At 37.2% G+C, this 18,041-nt stretch overlaps 1 protein-coding gene across 3 annotated transcripts in view; it reads left to right on the plus strand.

The window, feature by feature from the left end:
- Nucleotides 1-3,039: 3,039 nt before the first annotated feature.
- LOC139685652 (ubiquitin-conjugating enzyme E2 H-like) overlaps nucleotides 3,040-18,041 on the plus strand; it is a 48,254-nt gene continuing 33,252 nt past the window's right edge. For all 3 annotated transcript variants that reach the window (XR_011700209.1, XM_071582609.1, XM_071582610.1), the window contains exons 1-3: nucleotides 3,040-3,182; nucleotides 3,737-3,813; nucleotides 10,290-10,457. Coding sequence is in view for 2 of the 3 variants with exons in the window: in XM_071582609.1 (XP_071438710.1) it covers nucleotides 3,040-3,182; nucleotides 3,737-3,813; nucleotides 10,290-10,457 (388 nt within the window). In the remaining variant the exon portion in view is untranslated. The remainder of the gene's footprint in view (nucleotides 3,183-3,736; nucleotides 3,814-10,289; nucleotides 10,458-18,041) is intronic.

The raw sequence follows: 18,041 nt of genomic DNA on the forward strand, positions 1-18,041 counted from the left end.
GAAAATTATTTTTGTAATTTTTTTATGCTGAATTGCAACTACGATGTTTACAACGATAATAAAGTTAATATTTGTATTTGAAAGGTGTGGTTTGTCACCACCCAATGGAAAATAACATGGTAACTTGTGAAATTACTAAATTATAAAGCACATATAAATTAGATTTTAAGAAAGAAAAATGCTTAGCCTTCAAGGATCAAAACATTTATTCACATAATACGTTCCTCGATACTAATCTGCGATATCATACGGAATAAATACATATTGACAGAATGTGGGTAATATTATGGTGCCCGCACCCTTCACTCCCGTTTTCGTCTCAACCCGCGCGGAGTTCTCTCTTCATTTCCAATGGGGAAGTGTCATGAACGCTAAACGAATGTAGCGAATTCAACGAGGGTGAACCTAATAATTATAAAATTTTCATTTTTAACAAACGTTATCTATTTTAAAATATTTTTTGTAATATTTTACATTTAAATTACAACTACTATGTTTATATAATGTTTAAAAATTATATTTGAAAGGCGTACAAACCCTCTCTCTCTCTCTCTCTTTTTGATTGGCCAATCAAGTGGGAGTACGGTTTGATGATTTGGCCAATCGAAAGCCGAGTTGGTATTTTGAAAGCACTCATTCCCTGCCGGTCTTTGGGTAGAGGAAGTCTGATGCCAGTGAAAGGTGTATTGAGAATACTTTCATTTATTCATCGTTGCGCGTAAAATAAGTATTTGAAAATATTTACATTTTCATACTCTTTGTTTCTCCGAATTTCAAATGTTTCAAGTTGATCGAAGGCGAAAGGAACTGATTGGTGATCATCATTTCAAGAAGCAGTATGACTAGAAGCAGGAATATAGTGACACGCGTCTGATATTATTACCTCATACGATATCTTCGAAATCGCTGTTTCCTTATCGACAAGTTGATTTGTATTTTCCCCCCGATTCTGGCGATTCGTGAGAATAATTACTGGCGTCACAATTATTTGGAAAGAAATCTTCAGCTTTTTCTGGGAAGATTGGCATCAGGCCCTTGTAATCCTGGAATGAGATAAGTTTTTGACATATTTTTCAAAAGCATTTGCCTATCAATGACAAAACAGTATTGGCATAAATCGGTAGTGTCATTTTAGCCTCTCAATGCATTTTCTAGAGGATGCAATTTTTCTGTCATTCTCTTCTTCCGCGAATTGTGCATTGAAAAGTTTAAATGCTTATATCTACATAGCGTCACTCACTGTCACGAGAGAATAAGGTAGAGTGTGAAGAAAAATTAATGTAGATCAACACCTTCATGCTTCCGTTAGCCATATGTGATTAAATATTTTTCCCCGTCTTTGATAATATTTTCAGTCGTACTGCATCATAAATTCATTGTATTCTTCGATACATTGTGTTTTCTGATCGGTGAAGTACAATCCATGCATCGTATAGTACACAACTGGCTTAAGCAATTCTTTGTATGAGTGTTGTCATTCTTAACTGTCTTATGCTTGTTATTGATGGGAGCATATTTTTAGTAGATGTTTTTTTATCATAAAGTGGCATCGGATGTGTCCTGTTCGCTGTAATAGTTCATTCTAGAAATCTTTCATTTCCAGTTTTATTCTGTAAACTCTGCATGGAGCTGAGCTGTATCCAGCCTGACAAAAATCCCAGTCCCAAAAAAGTCCCAGAGAAGATCAAGAAGATGAAAGTGCAGTGCTGCACTGAGGGTTCAGGCAAGAAGTTTTACATCGTGATTTCATGATGGGTTGGAAAAGTAAGTTTGCATCAACAATGCAATTTGTATTCATGGTTACCGTCAAATCAATAATACCTTGATTCATTTGTCCTTTTCAGCCATTGGCGCTGGTTTGGAACAAGAAACAGGTAATGCAGAGCACTGAATTTTTTGACAGTTTTGATGGCAAAGCACACGTACATGTATTTATAGTATCGTTATTAGGTTTTATGTAGCATGCGTTTATGAATGTAACACTGGTCACATGCGTGGTGCTGGAATAGAGAATAATTTTACTGACCCGGTGGCTGCGGGATAACGTCCTCGTCTGCCAACCCAGGGGTCGCGGGTTTCGAATCCCGCCTAGGGCTTGTATCTACAGGTATGTAATTGTCAAATTGCTATATCAATGTTCCAAGTCCGATGTAAAAAGGTCGAAGTGCTTATTTTGGACTAATGAAAAATAAATCCAGAAAAAATGGTCCAATTAGCACTGTTTATATCATGGGCGTAACCATCTTCAGCTTCAAGTTACAACGCAAGTGGTGTCTTTATTTCACTTAATTTTCTATCCCAATATCATGCCTGTGGCCATCGTAAATTCACTTGTGCGCTACATTCAATGGTTGTGTGTTGTCTCTATTATAAACTCTCAGTGTATATGTGTGTATCGAATGTATTCTCACGGGATAGAGATCGGAGGGTGGCTGAGAATGCAGAAAACTCCTTTAAATATTAGCATTCCTTTCGGTTTTTCCCCGGTCTCACATCTGTGCGATTGCATACTCAACAACATGCATGCAAGCATATATTTCATCTTTGTTAATATGTAATAGTCATTGCATTGAAAAAATTATTTATTTATCAGAAATTATCATTTCTGCTGATTGAAAAGTATTCTTACGGATACCCAATTCAAAATCTTCAGTAATTTTAATAATAATTAAACCTGCGGTAATATATTGCAATAATACCATTTTCTGTTGGTGATTAACTTCTATTTGTACATTAATCGTTTGAGTCATTTTGTACTTAGTGTTCACAATTGAAATAAATGAATTATTTTTCAAACATTTCTGTATTTGCATTCAAATGACTCTCCATATCCCTCCAACTTAGCAACACCCGAAATGAAGCGCGACGAAGGGGGGGGGATCGGGAGAGGAGGATTGCCCAGTTGTTTGGCCATTTAGTTACACTCACTGCCGTTGCAAACACAGCGCTCGTTTTGCGTCACATACTAGTGGCAGTTATCTGATTCCGTTTTTTAACACTGAGTGTCACTCTTATGGTCACGAGACTGGTCGCCATTTCATGAGGGAAGAGAAGCCCACTCATGAGTGTGTGAAGGGGCAGAGATCGTGCGGAGAAAGTTTGTTATTGCCTTCTAGAGGAAAACCGAAAATGTCTTCACCGAGTGCTGGAAAGCGTCGTATGGACACAGACGTAATGAAATTGTATCCTTTCCTTGTGGTCGAGGGATATCGCATAAGGAGCGCGATAGGATGTGCTACTGAATCAGGCTTCGGAACATCACAGGCTTATGGATTTTCGACAGCTTACTCCGTGATCACTTTCCTTATATCGGTTGACATAGCATTACATTTTACTGTAGCCATCAGGATCAAGTTTAAAGGCGAAGCGTTGACCAGAATTACTTTCTCATTTGTGTATTTTTACAAATAAGTGATATTTGTGTACATGTCTCAGGGTCATCATTATCTTTCTGACAACCATGACATTCATCTATATTTGATTATAATGCTTCCTGAATTCCTTTCGTTATTGTTCTTTGTCAGTTAATTTATTCGTGATGTTTTACGTTGTATGTGGAGAGAGGTGACATGCTCTGGTTACCTCAAAATGAAATGTTAATATATTTGTTTTAGCTTTCGATTGGGATATGTCTAAGATTAGACATCCCCTATTGCCTGGGGCGTAGTTTAAAGCCGTGATATCAGGTGAAAATGTACTGATCTGTGCCTCTTATGTTCCTTAACATCTCTGTCAGAATCGAGAGCAAACATGAAGTTACTATATTGGGGGGCCTAAATGAATTTTGTGTCAAATTCTTTGGGCCACGAAGCAGTAAGTATAGTATTTTTTCAATTATATTGCTTAAGTTAAGCTGAAATACTGGTTGTACGATCATATAAATTGTGTTGTTTTCACTTGAAAAAAATTAAATTTACCTGTACAAAACTCACCATTTCGCTGATAAATAGGCATGGGCGTTGAATTTCTTCCAATGGTACGGAAAGCGAGAAGTATTTTGAGTTAACATCAGTAATTGAGTTAATTCTACACAAAGGATTAATTAAATAGTCTAGATATTTATTAGTGTCATAGTGCATTACAGTGATTTGTATTTCTCAATGCGATTATGTTTGAATATTTCTGAGCATTGCTGTGGCGTCTCTATTATAAACTGCGAACGTCAAACCTTAACTATTCGCAAGGTCCCCCTTGAGCAACATGCGGAAGTTGTGCCCAAGTAAACATCAAGAGCGTTAAAATATCAGCGTATATTCGTTATCGTATTCGTTTTGGTGTTCACCGAGGGACTACGCCAGTGATTGTGGAAATAATATTTTTTATATAAATTTTATTGAATTAAAAATTCGCTAATGTATAACTTTTCTCCTTTCCGTGAAACTTATCGATTTGTGCTTGTTGTGTCTGGTGTTTTTACTTATGACTTCCTAAAAAAAATTGGTAAATGTTTCTTTCCTTAATGTTAATTGTCGAGTTGTAGCTGACTATGCATAATTTAATGGAAGCGAAAATATCCGCAGTCCTCAGCTCGGCCTTGGAAGTCTCTTTCGTAAGGAGGCCGTCCAAAAATGTAAACAAAGCACCTGACAGCTGACGTCCCGTATTGTGAAGTGCGCACTACCTTTCACAAATTTCTTTACCATTTCGCAAAGCGCAAGCGCGAATTGTGGGGGTTGATTGCTGAACTAAAATGGAATGGCGTTGCCCGTATATGCAGTGTGTAGCACAGGAGCACGTTGAACGTTATACTAGGGTAAAGCTGGAGGGTATGTTTTGAATGACGGGGGTAACGGCGGTGTTTTCTTATTAAAGCAGTTGCCGATTCTCGTGCGACGCTATTTGTAGTTATTTCTCACGTTGCCATTGTTTTTATTCTTTTCGTGGCCACAATTACTGCTGTGGTGAACTGTTAACGTAAGGTATTTAATTGTTTATGGTTCGTTAAACAAATTTCATTTATATTAAATTTGTTACGCGCAGAGGAATTGATATAATATGAAATAGGCAATGTCACGAATAGGTCTTTAAAGTTTTTTTATAGTGCGTCATTTTTGTTTCATTTACCGGAGATCAATCAGGGTATGAAGGAAGCAAGTGTGGTCACTATTTTGGATACGACTTTAGTGTAATCTAAATATACGGATATTTCCTGCTTTGGTCGATCAAGATGGCAAGTGTTAGAAAGCACTTTGTGACTCGCAAGTGTGCCTTGACAATTCATTGGCATGTGTGTCAGGGCGTTATTGTGCCATGATTTTGATGTAACTGGGGCAGGAAGTTAGACAAACAAAATTGTTTTGAATTTTATTTATTTTGTATTAGTCCGAAAACAGCGCACCGACCTTAACATCGGACTTTGAAAATTGATGCATCAATTTGACAATTACCTTCACCCAAGCCCTAGGAGGAGGAATGACCACCTTGGCGGAAATCGAACCCGCGTCCTCGGGGGTGGCGGACGAGGACGTTACTCCGCCGCCACCGGGCCGGCTAATAAATGATCGCAAATGAATAAATAGATTATTTAAAAGGAAATTTTATTCCACATCTTTAATCTTTCTAGTCAATTTAATGCAAACTTTATGGCAAAAATTTATAATACAAAATATTAGTTGATATTTTGACAGTGCTTGTCTTCTCCCTGTCAGTTATCATCTTCAAAATTTACATTACAGGGTTTTGAACAACTGGGAATTTGCTGTGCCTTGGAAAATTTTGAGAATTTCACCAGACTATCCCAAAAATATTTAAAATCTAAGATCTGATGACATGTACTTCTCACATCTCTTTCCTTGGCTTGTGTACATGTCCCTGCCTCATTTCGGAACTTCCCTCTCATATTTCTTCCATTACATTTTCCAGGGTATGACTACCAAATGCAGCTGATTATTCTTTTATGTTTTGTACTCCTTTTGCCTAAATTTCTTTGTCTTCACGAACCTTCTTCATTTTGTACTTAAAATGTTGTATTGTTCTTTAATTTTTATTTTCTGTGCCATTATTCCAACTCTAACCTTATATGCATGGCTATCGGCTAACCTATATCTCTAATAAATAGATCCCACACTCAAAATGAGTTTTGCACACATTTATTTATTTTTGTAAGCATCCTATTCTGTGTAAATAGTTGCCCAATGGCAGAATACATTTTTGTATAAATTTAAATCTGGGCAAATATTTATTACTCTTCTGAGGTCAAAAAATAACTGAAAAACTGACAATCTGTTTTCATAGGGTTGTTTCATTTAGTGGAATTTTGTGAATTTCATATTAAAGGAGTTTGTAATTTTCCACAGACGTAATTTTAAGGTATAGTCCATTTCACTGACTAACGCAATCATCAAATATAATAATGGTAGTAGTTTTTCTTGGAGGTGACCAACAGCTAAGGTCATTAGCGCCTTAAGGGATGGATGGGAAAGGAAGGGCGGAGAGAAGCCCCTACTTTTAATGAAAGGTGCCAAGGGGTCCTCAGCTTAATGTCCCATCTGATGGATGGTGTACTCACTTAAAGTGCTCTCCACAAAGCGCCTCGAGGAGGGGTCAGGATACTACTGAAAAATATGTCGCCTCCAGGATTCGAGTTCGGGGCGTCAGGGTGGGAAGTCAGTACGCTAGCCTCTTCCCCGACCTGACTCCCATCAGTAATAAATTTCGTTCACATGCCATAGTTGAATTATATTCACCCTTTAGGCAAAGGAGAGGGGGTGGCTATGTTAGAGGGAGGGAGAGGGTGGAAAGTTAAGGGTGAGGGTTATTGGGGTAAGGGAAGGGGAAACGTAGTGGTACCTCGGTTATTACGTGGCATTGGGTGGGGTCAGGGGTAGGGCTGAACGGTTGGATTTATTTTCCTTCAAGGTCAGTTTCTGGGAAAGGAGAGGGGCTATGTGACTATGCAAGTATCACATCTTCCAGGGAAACTTAAACTGGCACAGGGAAAGGCACTGACCCCATACCCTGATTCATGAATTCACATGCCCTTGGGCTTAGTATTGGGTGAACTCAGCCATTTCCTACCAAACCAACCATAGGGTTGATTACTGTGTTAATGGTTATATAAATTTTATGCATGGGAAAACTCCCTAAGAAATCTATGCAAAGACATTATTTCATTTTATATAGTACCCTGCAAGTTACAGCTAGGGTGCACGGTAGGGGGTGATGACACACCAGGCATGTAACATCTGAAATTGTTTTTCATAATTTTTAGGTACATTATAATTCTGTAAAATAATTCTAACAAGGAAGTTTGTAACGATTTAATGTGCATTCACTGTGCTAAATAAGTGAGATAAACTTCTCTATGCGTACAAGAGGAGCTGTAGGTAACAAAAAGGAAAATAATTAAAGCCAGATGAGACAAAGACAACGTACGAGGCTCCTTAGAATGACAAATTAAAAATACTTTTCCCTCTAGTACAATTGATTAGGGTTAGTTTGAGCCCTAATTATGCCCGGGAAAAATGAATTTTAAATCTAGCTGTTCTACAGTTAATCCCTGTAATTTCACTTTCATGGTCTCTCCTACCATAGGACAATGGGGCTTGTAATACATATCAACGTAAACACTAAAGAGATAACCTTCCAATTTATGCAAGAGATTTAAACTTCATTTGGATAGTGATTCTCAACCTAGTTCCCTAGTAATTTTGATACACTACTCACTTTATAATTACAGCGGTTTACAAATCCAGCTCTTATATGCTGCATGTGATCTAATTCCATAATCAATCTAACTTCATGACGATTCCATATAATAGTAGTGTATTCTAAATGAGGCCTAACTAGCAAAAGATAACATTGCTCTTTAACATTCTTATCAAACCTTCCCAATGCCCTTCTAATAAATCCAAATGTTATGGTAGCTTGTCATATTTCCTGCCTCCTTTGGATTTCTGCCCACAATCCTGTCTCCTCCACCACCATACCTAACACCACCTCGTTTGTGTTCCTTTCTATCCACTTTCCCTTCTTAATCCTTCTTCGCACCCACATTTCAAAAGCCTCCAATATACGCCTATCAACCTGCCTCAATGACCATATTTCTGCACCATACATAATTGCACTCCATTGGAAAGTTTTAATGAGCTTTTTCTTAGTATCCATGACATCAATTCTCTCCTTCTTGTGAGAGCTTTTTTGCCTAACACAATTATTCCCCTTGCATCCCTACTTCTATGACCATTTTGGTCCAAAACAATTCTGAGATAGGAACACTGTTCCATTTGCTTTAGTTTTTACCCTTCTATTTAAAAATTTAGCTTAGCTGAATTAAGTGACGGTTTCCAGTGATATACATCCTATCCCTGAAATTCAAAACATCTAGCAAATGACCTTTAGTGAAAAGGTGGAAGTGGTTTGAAAAGTTGTAATGGTAGTGGAATGGAGGGTTGGTTTGATGAAAGAGTGAGGAAATCTGTCTAACACTACACCAACATGCTTTAACAATTAAACAAATCAAGGATTGCCCAAATGTGCTTGGGGAGGAAAAGGGAAATGCATGAGGTAGGCTGCTATTCTGGCATTGACAGTATATTTTTGGTTTTCATGCATTCCTGCAAACATTTTGCCTTTTAGTAGAGCACTGTTATGTTTGAAGGTGGGAGGGAGATGAGGAAAATTGGAATTAACAATTTTGTAGCAAGTTTAGGTTGGTTTGAAGATTTTATGAAAAGAATTATTATTATTTCTAAGGGTGTTGATGCTGAAAGTGACAGTTTAAAGAAAGGTTTTCAGGTTTTAAAGAAAAAAATTAATTTCCCTTTAAGATTGTTGAAAGTGCTTCCTATTGGCAGTAGCCAATTGAGCTTCATGAGTCGACGAAACACGCTTTGGTAAATGGAATAGAAACATTTAAGATGTGGATAAAAGAGGTATTTTTTCCCGAGTGGATTACCAATAAAACATGGGGATCCCGGGAACAGTTTACATATAAAGACTACAGTGGTGGCAAGAGCTATTTATAAATGGGTAACATTTGGTGGGGGTAAATACAACAGGTTCTCAAAACATATCATGAGGAAATCAGTAGAGCTGAGGTATTTCAAGGTCAGGAAATTCTTTCCTTTGCAGCATAAAGCTAGCGCAAATGCTTGATTGACCACGTTGCTATTGAAAAATGGATTGTGACTTTGGGGAAAAATCTCTGTTTGCATAAAATTCTGCTCCTCTGTGGCAGCTTTTCAGCCCAGGACAAGATTCTTCAAGGGAGGTAGCAACATTGATTAAATTACTTCAAAATTATCTCTGTGATGCAGCCAATGTATTTAGGGCCCTTTGGAAAAATGTTATCCATTCCAAGTTAATTTAAAAGTGTTCATTTTGGATGGAACAACTCCAAAGGTGCAAACGAAAATTATCTCCTGAACTGGCTGGTTGCTAATGCAAGTTTTTAAGCACATAAATAGTCAATAAAGCTGACTGATATGACTTAGGAAGAAATGCAATGCCTGTGATCTTGGAGGATTAGGAAGAAATAAACCCTAATGTCACTTTTGATTGCTGAAGAGAAATTGATGAAGGAGTCAAAGTTCCTTTGGAGGGCTGATGGGTGAAAAAAGACTTAAACAATGAGTGGCAAGGGTGAACATTCCCAAATCTTCGGATGAAGTAGAAGGAGAGAAGACCTGACCACTATTAAAACTACAACCATGCATGAAAATTCAAGATTTCATGAAGCACAGCCAGATGTTAAGGACAGCATCTTGAGGGTTCTGCACTTTTTGCTGAAGAGAGCATTTGGCTGGAAAAATCACCACCCACTAGTTGAACTTGTAAGCTAAACAGTATGTTAAATTATCTTAATTATCAATTTCTTCTCTCAAAAATTATGCCGTGAATTTCCATTTTCATGCTGTGTGCTTTTGAGAGAGTGTAATATTACTGCTGCACTGCCAAGTGGCTCCATTTAAGCAAATAATTGCAAAAGATCATATGATCAATGCCATCTGATCATTTCTGTCCCCCACTCCATTCTGTGACAAGGTACGTAATAGAAAGTGGAAAACCCAGAATGATTATCATTTCTCTTTATTTGAAAGGTGCGGAAAGAGTTTTTGATTTGAGGTACTCACTCTTGACAGCATTTAAATTTCAAAGCATGATTATGCCTGCAAAGTGCTTGCCGAATTTTTTGTATCTCAAGAAAGAAAATATAATAGCTGTCCTCAATAGGTGATTTCCAATGGAATTAAGCCCGGTTGCTCAATGAGCTCTCCTAAAATGTGGATAAGAATTTTGCAGGTTTGCTTATCTGTTTGATTGATTGAGGTTTCCATTATTCCTTGCAGCGCCATACGAGGGTGGCATATGGAAAGTCAGGGTCCATTTACCAGAGCATTATCCCTTCAAGTCTCCATCAATCGGATTTATGAACAAGGTTTATCATCCAAACATCGATGAAGTGTCTGGAACTGTTTGTCTGGATGTCATCAACCAAGCATGGACAGCTTTGTATGGTGAGCCATTCCAAATTGTGGAGTGATTAAAATATTTGTTTGTGTGTGTGTGCGCATGTGTTTGTGTGTGTGTAAACAAGCGCTATCAAGTTGTGCGACCACAGGAAGAGTGCGTTTTAATGATTGGAACATCTCTGTAAGTACATGACATATTAATTTGAGGTTCTCACGTGGTCTTGTAATTTCCAGGAAGTGAGAACATCGTAATTACTCTTGTCTCCAGTGTTATTGAAAAATCTAATGTATGTGTTAATCATAAATGATTTTATAATATTTAGTATATGTTAAGCATAAAACAAAGTGAATTCCTAGAAAGTTTTCTTTCATTCTCAAGGACAATTTTTGAAGAAAAATCCACAAAATTAGTTGCCAGTATATACAAGATAGAGAATAGCAGTGAAAATCTTAAAGGAGTTTAAATGAAATATAAGTCTTTACTATTTGTTAGGGAATTTTACCTAGCTCTTATTCTGTAAAATTTTATTCCTTGACATAAGGAGTTTTGCACAAAAGGAAAAATTGCTGTTTGAAAGTGAAGTTTTTTAAGGATATAAAATTGTTACTTTTGCTGTGTGTGATCAATTGTTAGGTTTCTCCGCAAACTGTGGTGCCATTATCCTTCTACGAGCCCCTTAACATGTCGGATACAAGGGGCGTGCTCAACAGGTTCTCAACCTCCATTCAGGCCGAGTTGAGGCAAATGACTGGGACTGGTGCCTATTTGCTTTTCTTTTATTTTGCCTTTGAAAGATAATTTGTTTAGTTTGAAATTCTTTCCTCTTTCCTGCTGCCTGAATTGCTTTGTACGTATATTTTGTTTTGTGTACGACTTGCATGAGGGCTAAACAATGGGGAAAGATGCAAGATGCCCATCCAAAACAAATGTTAAATGGTTGCCAGATAATAATCCTGGTCCCTGTCATTTGTTTCAATTTAGTTAATGCCACCATTGGTTATCAAATGTTCACTTCTTATTTTCATATTGATTTTGTTTTTATGTAGATGTATAGGGGGGCATGGTAGTCAAGGGGTAGAGCCTCAGGCTACTGACCAGAGGCCCCGAGTTTGATTCCCGGTTTTGCCTCAGGGTACCTTCAGGTTCACCCGAGATGTGTGATTTTTCGGGTACCCGGACTTCCTGGGTGGGTAACAGGAACCATAAATGGCACAGAGTAAGGATCAGAGATACCTTACCCTGATGTGTGAATTGCACACGGTGTTGGGCTTAGTACTGGGTGAATTTGAAACTACCATCACCAACCAAATTGACCTTCTGGTTGATTACTCCGTGTATGGTGTTTTTTATGGTTAATGCAAAGTCTTCTGTATGGTGTAGTATTTCTTCCCTCATGACATACAGTCCCCTGAGTGTACAATTGGTCTTTACGTTAAATCATTCCATGGGAAAGTATTTCTTGCTTTGTTTTATTCTCCACCAAGATGGAAAAGATGTTGGCATACACTGTGCACGTTTCTTATGCAATATATCATTGACTTGCTGGATGAGTGCCTCTATGTTAGCAGATTTGTGGTCGTATCTACTGAATCAATCTTAATTTTAGTGCCTTCGCCCTAAGATTATGTAATGGTTTATGAAATTTTTGTTCCAAATGTGGTAGGTTGGTAACATTAAGACATGACCACGATATGAGAAATAAAGTTTCAGTGACTCGGAAAAAGAAATACTTAGTTATTCCACATATATTTTATTAAACACGACCTAGGTTTTGACGTAATCAGTCATCATCACCTGATGATGACTTTGTAAGTGGAAACCTAGGTCGTGTTAAGTAAAATATATGTGGAATAACTAAGTATATCTTTTTCCGAAATGAATCGCTTCCACAAAGTGACACCTCCAACCATTCTGTTTATAAAGTTTCAGTATCTTTTGCAGTCGATATTTCATGCTCAACAATGATGGGATGATGCCTGTAGAGTAGATAGTTTTGATGAGAGTTTGCAATAAAATAATATAAACACAAGAGTACCGCAATTATAGAATGTGACAAAAAAGTTGAATATATTCAGATTATGCATTATTGTGGACCTCTTTGAAACAAAACCCGTATTTTTTTCTTTAATTGCATCATTTTGAATTTCTAAATTATTTTTTTTTAATCTAATTTTTAAAAGTTTTTCAATTAAAAAGAACTGGTTGCACTATTTAAAATTCCATTTATAATAATGCGTAAATTTGATATTTTTTGGACTAGAGTAGAGTGAAGACTTAGTCCAGGAAAAATTCTTTTAGGTTTTGCTTCAGAAATGGGATTATTCTGAAAGCTACCAAGGAAATACTTTGACTGACAACTGTCCAGGTGTATTGATAAAGGTTTCTGGTTAATTTGAGCTGCACAAACTTAGGGATCACTCTTGAGTGTACAAAGGAGCCTTTAAAATTGCAGGTGGTTGTGGTTTTTTATTTGGCCTATCATTAACTCACAATTCTGGTTATAGTTTTAATTACTCACTGAAATGTGTATATATTTCAGAAGGTATATATAATTGACCGCCATCGTATCTATGAACTATATTCCAAAATATTTGTCAACAATGGGTCTCCACAATGAAGCCCAGATATTTCTCCTTGGGGTCGGAGATTGAACAATAGGTGTTTTAAAATTCTCTGCCTGCTCAGCTCAAGTGTTGCTGAGGTTAGAGTAGCTGCGTTGTCATGCATATTATATTTGCACAATTCCATGGAAATTTTTTCCTAATTGTAACTGATCGTAAAGTCTGATAACTCTTCCTCTTCACCAATTTATCGACGAAAATGGGTGCTGTCTTCGTTTTCCACAGAGTAGTCGTCATTACTACTTAGCAAATTTATGTATTCAGCTAACCTGTCATCGTCAACACCAGGCGTCAATTCATTTCTCAAAGTTGGTGCGATTTGTTAGGCAAAAGGTTTATTTTAATTTTGAAAAGCCACTAGGTCAAAACATTGCCACAAATCCACTCGTCAATCTATGATACTTTCCCCACGAACAAAATTCTGGACCAGATATAGGTGGTGAAATTTCATTGTATAAACAACAGCAACAGACTGCACACATTGTATTCATTTATGCTCCTCCTCATCTTTCAATTACTACTGCCATAGCTACTCAACAGACCGGCTGACCCAAAACACCAGCTGTGAGAGATAACATGGTAGCAATTATTTAGTATCGTTTCTTCTGCCTTTCCTTGTTTAAAATAAATGACTTAAAGTGGAACAGTCAGCAGCTGGGAGAAGAAAAGACATAGCATCTTTTTGTTATGATCATGAATAATTTGCAGAACAAATGAGAATACAATGTTCTTGGCATTGAATATAATGTTCCAATGCAGTTAAAAAAAGAGCATGCTGAAAATAATACTTCCGACATAAATACAAAGCATTGAATATTAGAAGAACATCAATTTGATTCAGACTACCAAATAATGTAATTTCTTAAGTGTCACATCAGAAGCAGTTTCGTAAGAACCAGAACCACTTGGAATTTAAAATGGAAAATTTAATCGGACATTTTAATTACTAAAGCTGTTGATCATTTCAATTAAAATCAAATTTTTAGGGCCTCATGATAAATGAGATAGCATTCTTGTATTATTTACAATATATACAGATAGAGAAAAACATAGTTTTAAAATGCCTCCCCATAGACGACAATACAAGTGTTTATTGTGTTGGCGCTTCTAGCAAATTCTGCAAATGATGATATATCATTGTATGGCACTCTCTAAAGGTTAACATTAAATTGCCTCAGTTCTAATTCACAGAAACTGTTCTAATAAGATGGAATTTTCTTGTCACTCTTGAGGGGGCTAATTGATATTCATTCGTGGACTACTGGCCACACAGCAGTTGATTGAACAGTAATGTGTTAAAACTGGCTATGCAGTTGTGCATCAATGAAGCATTTATTAGAAAAATAACATTATTTTGGTGTAGGCAAGCTTGCTGAATCATTCCCCCACCCCCAGCCAGTTTCTTTTATTTCATGTCACTGGATGTCTGCTGGTTGGACACTTCTTATTATGAAACAGATTCCGTCTTCCTCTATTTTGTCTTCCAGCTTTGAATTTAGTTTTTCCATATTTTAAGTAAACAATTTTTTGGTAAGAATTCAGTGAAAAATAATCTAACTCCTGAATGGGTTATTTTAACCATATGAATGCAAATGATGGCCAGGAAACTTAGTAATCTGATTGGCAAGTGTCCTGGTTGATTTGATGAGTATGAATGATACATTTGCCATTTAACCCTTTCGTTGCAGCTTGAAAACTTATGTTTGGCCTGAATGTAGTTTTAGACACAAGGCCAACTTTTGAATGCATTCCAGGTACATAATGATGACATCCACCATGGCACCTTAGAAACCCAGTAATATTTGTATTACTGTTAGGTTGGCAAATTGGCTCCGGGAATCTACCAGTAGCATCTTTACACTGGAGGAAACTACCTCTTTTGCTCAAAGCATCAGCTGTTGGGTTTGGAATGTGGACCAAGTTAAAGTTCTGACCATTAAAATGTGCATTGTTAGGATAGTTTAATTGGGATCATCGAAGTGTGAAAATATTTGAGCACATATAGGACAAGTTTGCCGACACAAAACTTGGTTGCCTCCTGTATTCAGGCATTCCCTGAGATTTGAAAGTGTGTGGATGTCTTCCTCAAGGATGGCTTTTGGATGAAGCAGTCCTTGAGAGTTTAATGGATGCCACTGTGTGACATATGACGGTCATCTTTTCCAGGGGCGTAAACATTAGGGTCACAAAGTGATGAATTTGGGATGTAGGGCAAATAGAGGAAGAATTTGAAGGAGCTGTACAGTGTCCCTGTGCATTGATTGGTGAGAAGTGCCAACCAGCAGCATGTTACCCTATGTAAACATATTGTGGTGGTTTTGTAGTGGTGTGATGTGATTTGGTCTGGAACTTGCATTATGGTGCTAAATTGGTTGTGTGAACTTCCTATATTGTGTGATAAACACTGGCCTGTTGTTTTCTTTAGCTGTGTTATGATAACTCATCTTGTATTATGGCCTTTGTGTTTAGCTGCTACATTGGTGTCATTATTGACATTGGTAAGTTGACTGAGGTGGTCTCATTTGTCAAGCATAAAAATGCCTTTTGAATGTCCCTACGAATAGTGCTCGGGTGTAGTTCACCATAGAGGATGTTGGGCGATTGTGGCATTTGGATCATCAGCCTGTATCAGTTCAAAAGTGATTTATGAAGCTCTTGAATCTTCAGTTTCTTCTTTTCAGTCAGGTATTAAACCATTAATGGCTGTCGGCACATATACATGTGCGCAGTAGCTTATTGCATTTGAATACACTTTGTTGAAGGCCAACCTTAACGGAAGAATGACTTTGGTGAACTGGAAATAACTTTTAAGTGAACAAGTATTTGATGTTGGTCAAACTTCTAATATATACTTGCATAGACACAATAATAACTTCATTCCCATAGTTAGTTTTTGCCTGAGGATGGTAGTGGCTGGTTGTAAGGAAACTTGCAAAGTATCATACGAGTAGGAAAAAAGGAGGAATAGGTTAAGGCTCTCATTGTCTTGTGCCAGAAGAAATAGAGTCGAAGAAAACATTTTTGGGAGAAAGTAAGGAAGGAGTACAAAATACAGAAATCGTAGAAATGTAGAATGGTTTTGAAGTAAGCAAGAAGCTCTTTAGGCAATAGATGAAAAAACTTGAGGGATTAATGCAAGAAAGAATGAGAGCAGTGATATTGATTGCCTAGGATGAATTTAGAGTTAAAGGTTGTTGGTGGGAGTATTTTGAAACTGGAAAAAGAAATAAGTTATTAAAAATTAAAGTTAGGCAGTTGATGCCAGTTAAAATGAGGTTATAACAGCTCTGAGACTCAAAAAGAATGGAATAAATGTAACCATGGATGATGTGTTTAGTGAAATGTAGAAGTATTGGGGGAAAGTTACTTCTTACTCATGTGTGCATTTTTTTCCCCGTTTTCTAACTTAAAGTAATGCAGGGTGTGTAATTCCTTTTTCAAACACTTTCAATAAAGGAAGTTATGTTGCAGCACCCTGTACCTAAGTGATTGAGAGGACTCAAAAATTTTATATTTATGTAAAGAGAATGGAGGAAAGATGAAATAAGGATGGTATAAATTAATCTTTTGATCTTTTGGGAAAATGTTGTTTGAAGGAAGGTTGGCAAACCAAAGAACCAATTGTGGGAGGGCAAATGCATTTTAAATGCCTGATAGGAATGTACACATCATCTGTTTGAAGCTCATTAAGAATTTGATGTATGTATGTACTGTGGAAGCCTATTATGATGATTAAGGCACATATGGGAATCCTCACTTAATGAATAATGTCCTATTATAGTTTATTGCTCTATGATTTATAAGTAAAATAATGGATGTTGTACTCCCTTGAAGTGCTCTCCACAAAGCACCCCAAGTAAGGATCGGGATACCCCTGGAAAAGATTTGCCATCTCCCGGAGCACCCATGATTATGTCCTCTTAACTGATTGTATACCCTGTTGACTTCATACTCCCTATGATTGCCTGGTGGCATTTATACCTGAACAATGACCCAAGTTCATTGGTTCTGCTTGTAGTTTTACTAATAATAAGCCCACCATACCTTGCTCTGTTTAATATGCTTCTTCCAACCTTTTCAGTGGAAATTATTGCCACTCCCTTGTTGGCTTTCTTCCCCTCCGCTGTATATTACTCTATAACTATCACTCCAGTAATCCATGGTATTCTTCCATCTAGCCTCACATAGCCTTAAAATATCTGTGTTTCCTTCTTTTATCACTCTTTAGATTTCTTATTTTAATATTCTCAAAATTGTACTAACATTCCACTTTCATGATTCAACTAATGCTGTCCTGTTCTATTGTCTTCTGTGCTGATTATGTCGCTTGAACATAGCTAGAATTGTGTGAGATGATGACCATGGAAGCCTTGCTTCTCCTGCTACCAGTCATGAAATACAGATAATTGGGTGTTGTCCCATTGTTTACCAGGACTCTTTAGACTTTAATAATCCTGTCTATCATCAGTTCATGGGATAATAATTGAGGTGGTTTCCAGTTTCCTTCCTCATTACTATATTCAATGTGGTACTATCACTCAATGGCCACCCCACTGGGTCAGATGCCTTTGAAGCTTCCTCACTGAGGATCAGATGCTGTATAAATACCTTTCATTTGGCTCCTACCCTTTGACTTATCTGTTATGGATCGGCTCAAGCCTTTCCACCATATCAAGTTTGTAGTCGTTGGGGTGGTTATTGGCGTATAATATGCTGAAATGTCATGTAAATTTATTAATGTGTGATTAATTATTGAATCATCTCTAATAATGGGAACACCATGTATCCAGCAATTTTGTTGGGACTGTTAGCTCTCATTATATCAAGCTTACACTGTAGGCGCAAAAGAGAGTTACCTGTATGATAGCTGATTTTGAGGGGTATGATTGCATCATTTGTGGAAATTAGTGGAAGGTTTTGAGGAAATGGAATGAGTGAGCAGTTACTAAATGCTGGCAAAGTGACGTATGAAACTAGTAGACAAGTTAAGAGTGAATGGAACATTGA

The sequence above is a fragment of the Hetaerina americana genome, unplaced genomic scaffold (assembly GCF_022747635.1).
Source record: "Hetaerina americana unplaced genomic scaffold, ioHetAmer1.1.p SCAF_12, whole genome shotgun sequence".
NCBI lineage: Eukaryota > Metazoa > Arthropoda > Insecta > Odonata > Calopterygidae > Hetaerina > Hetaerina americana.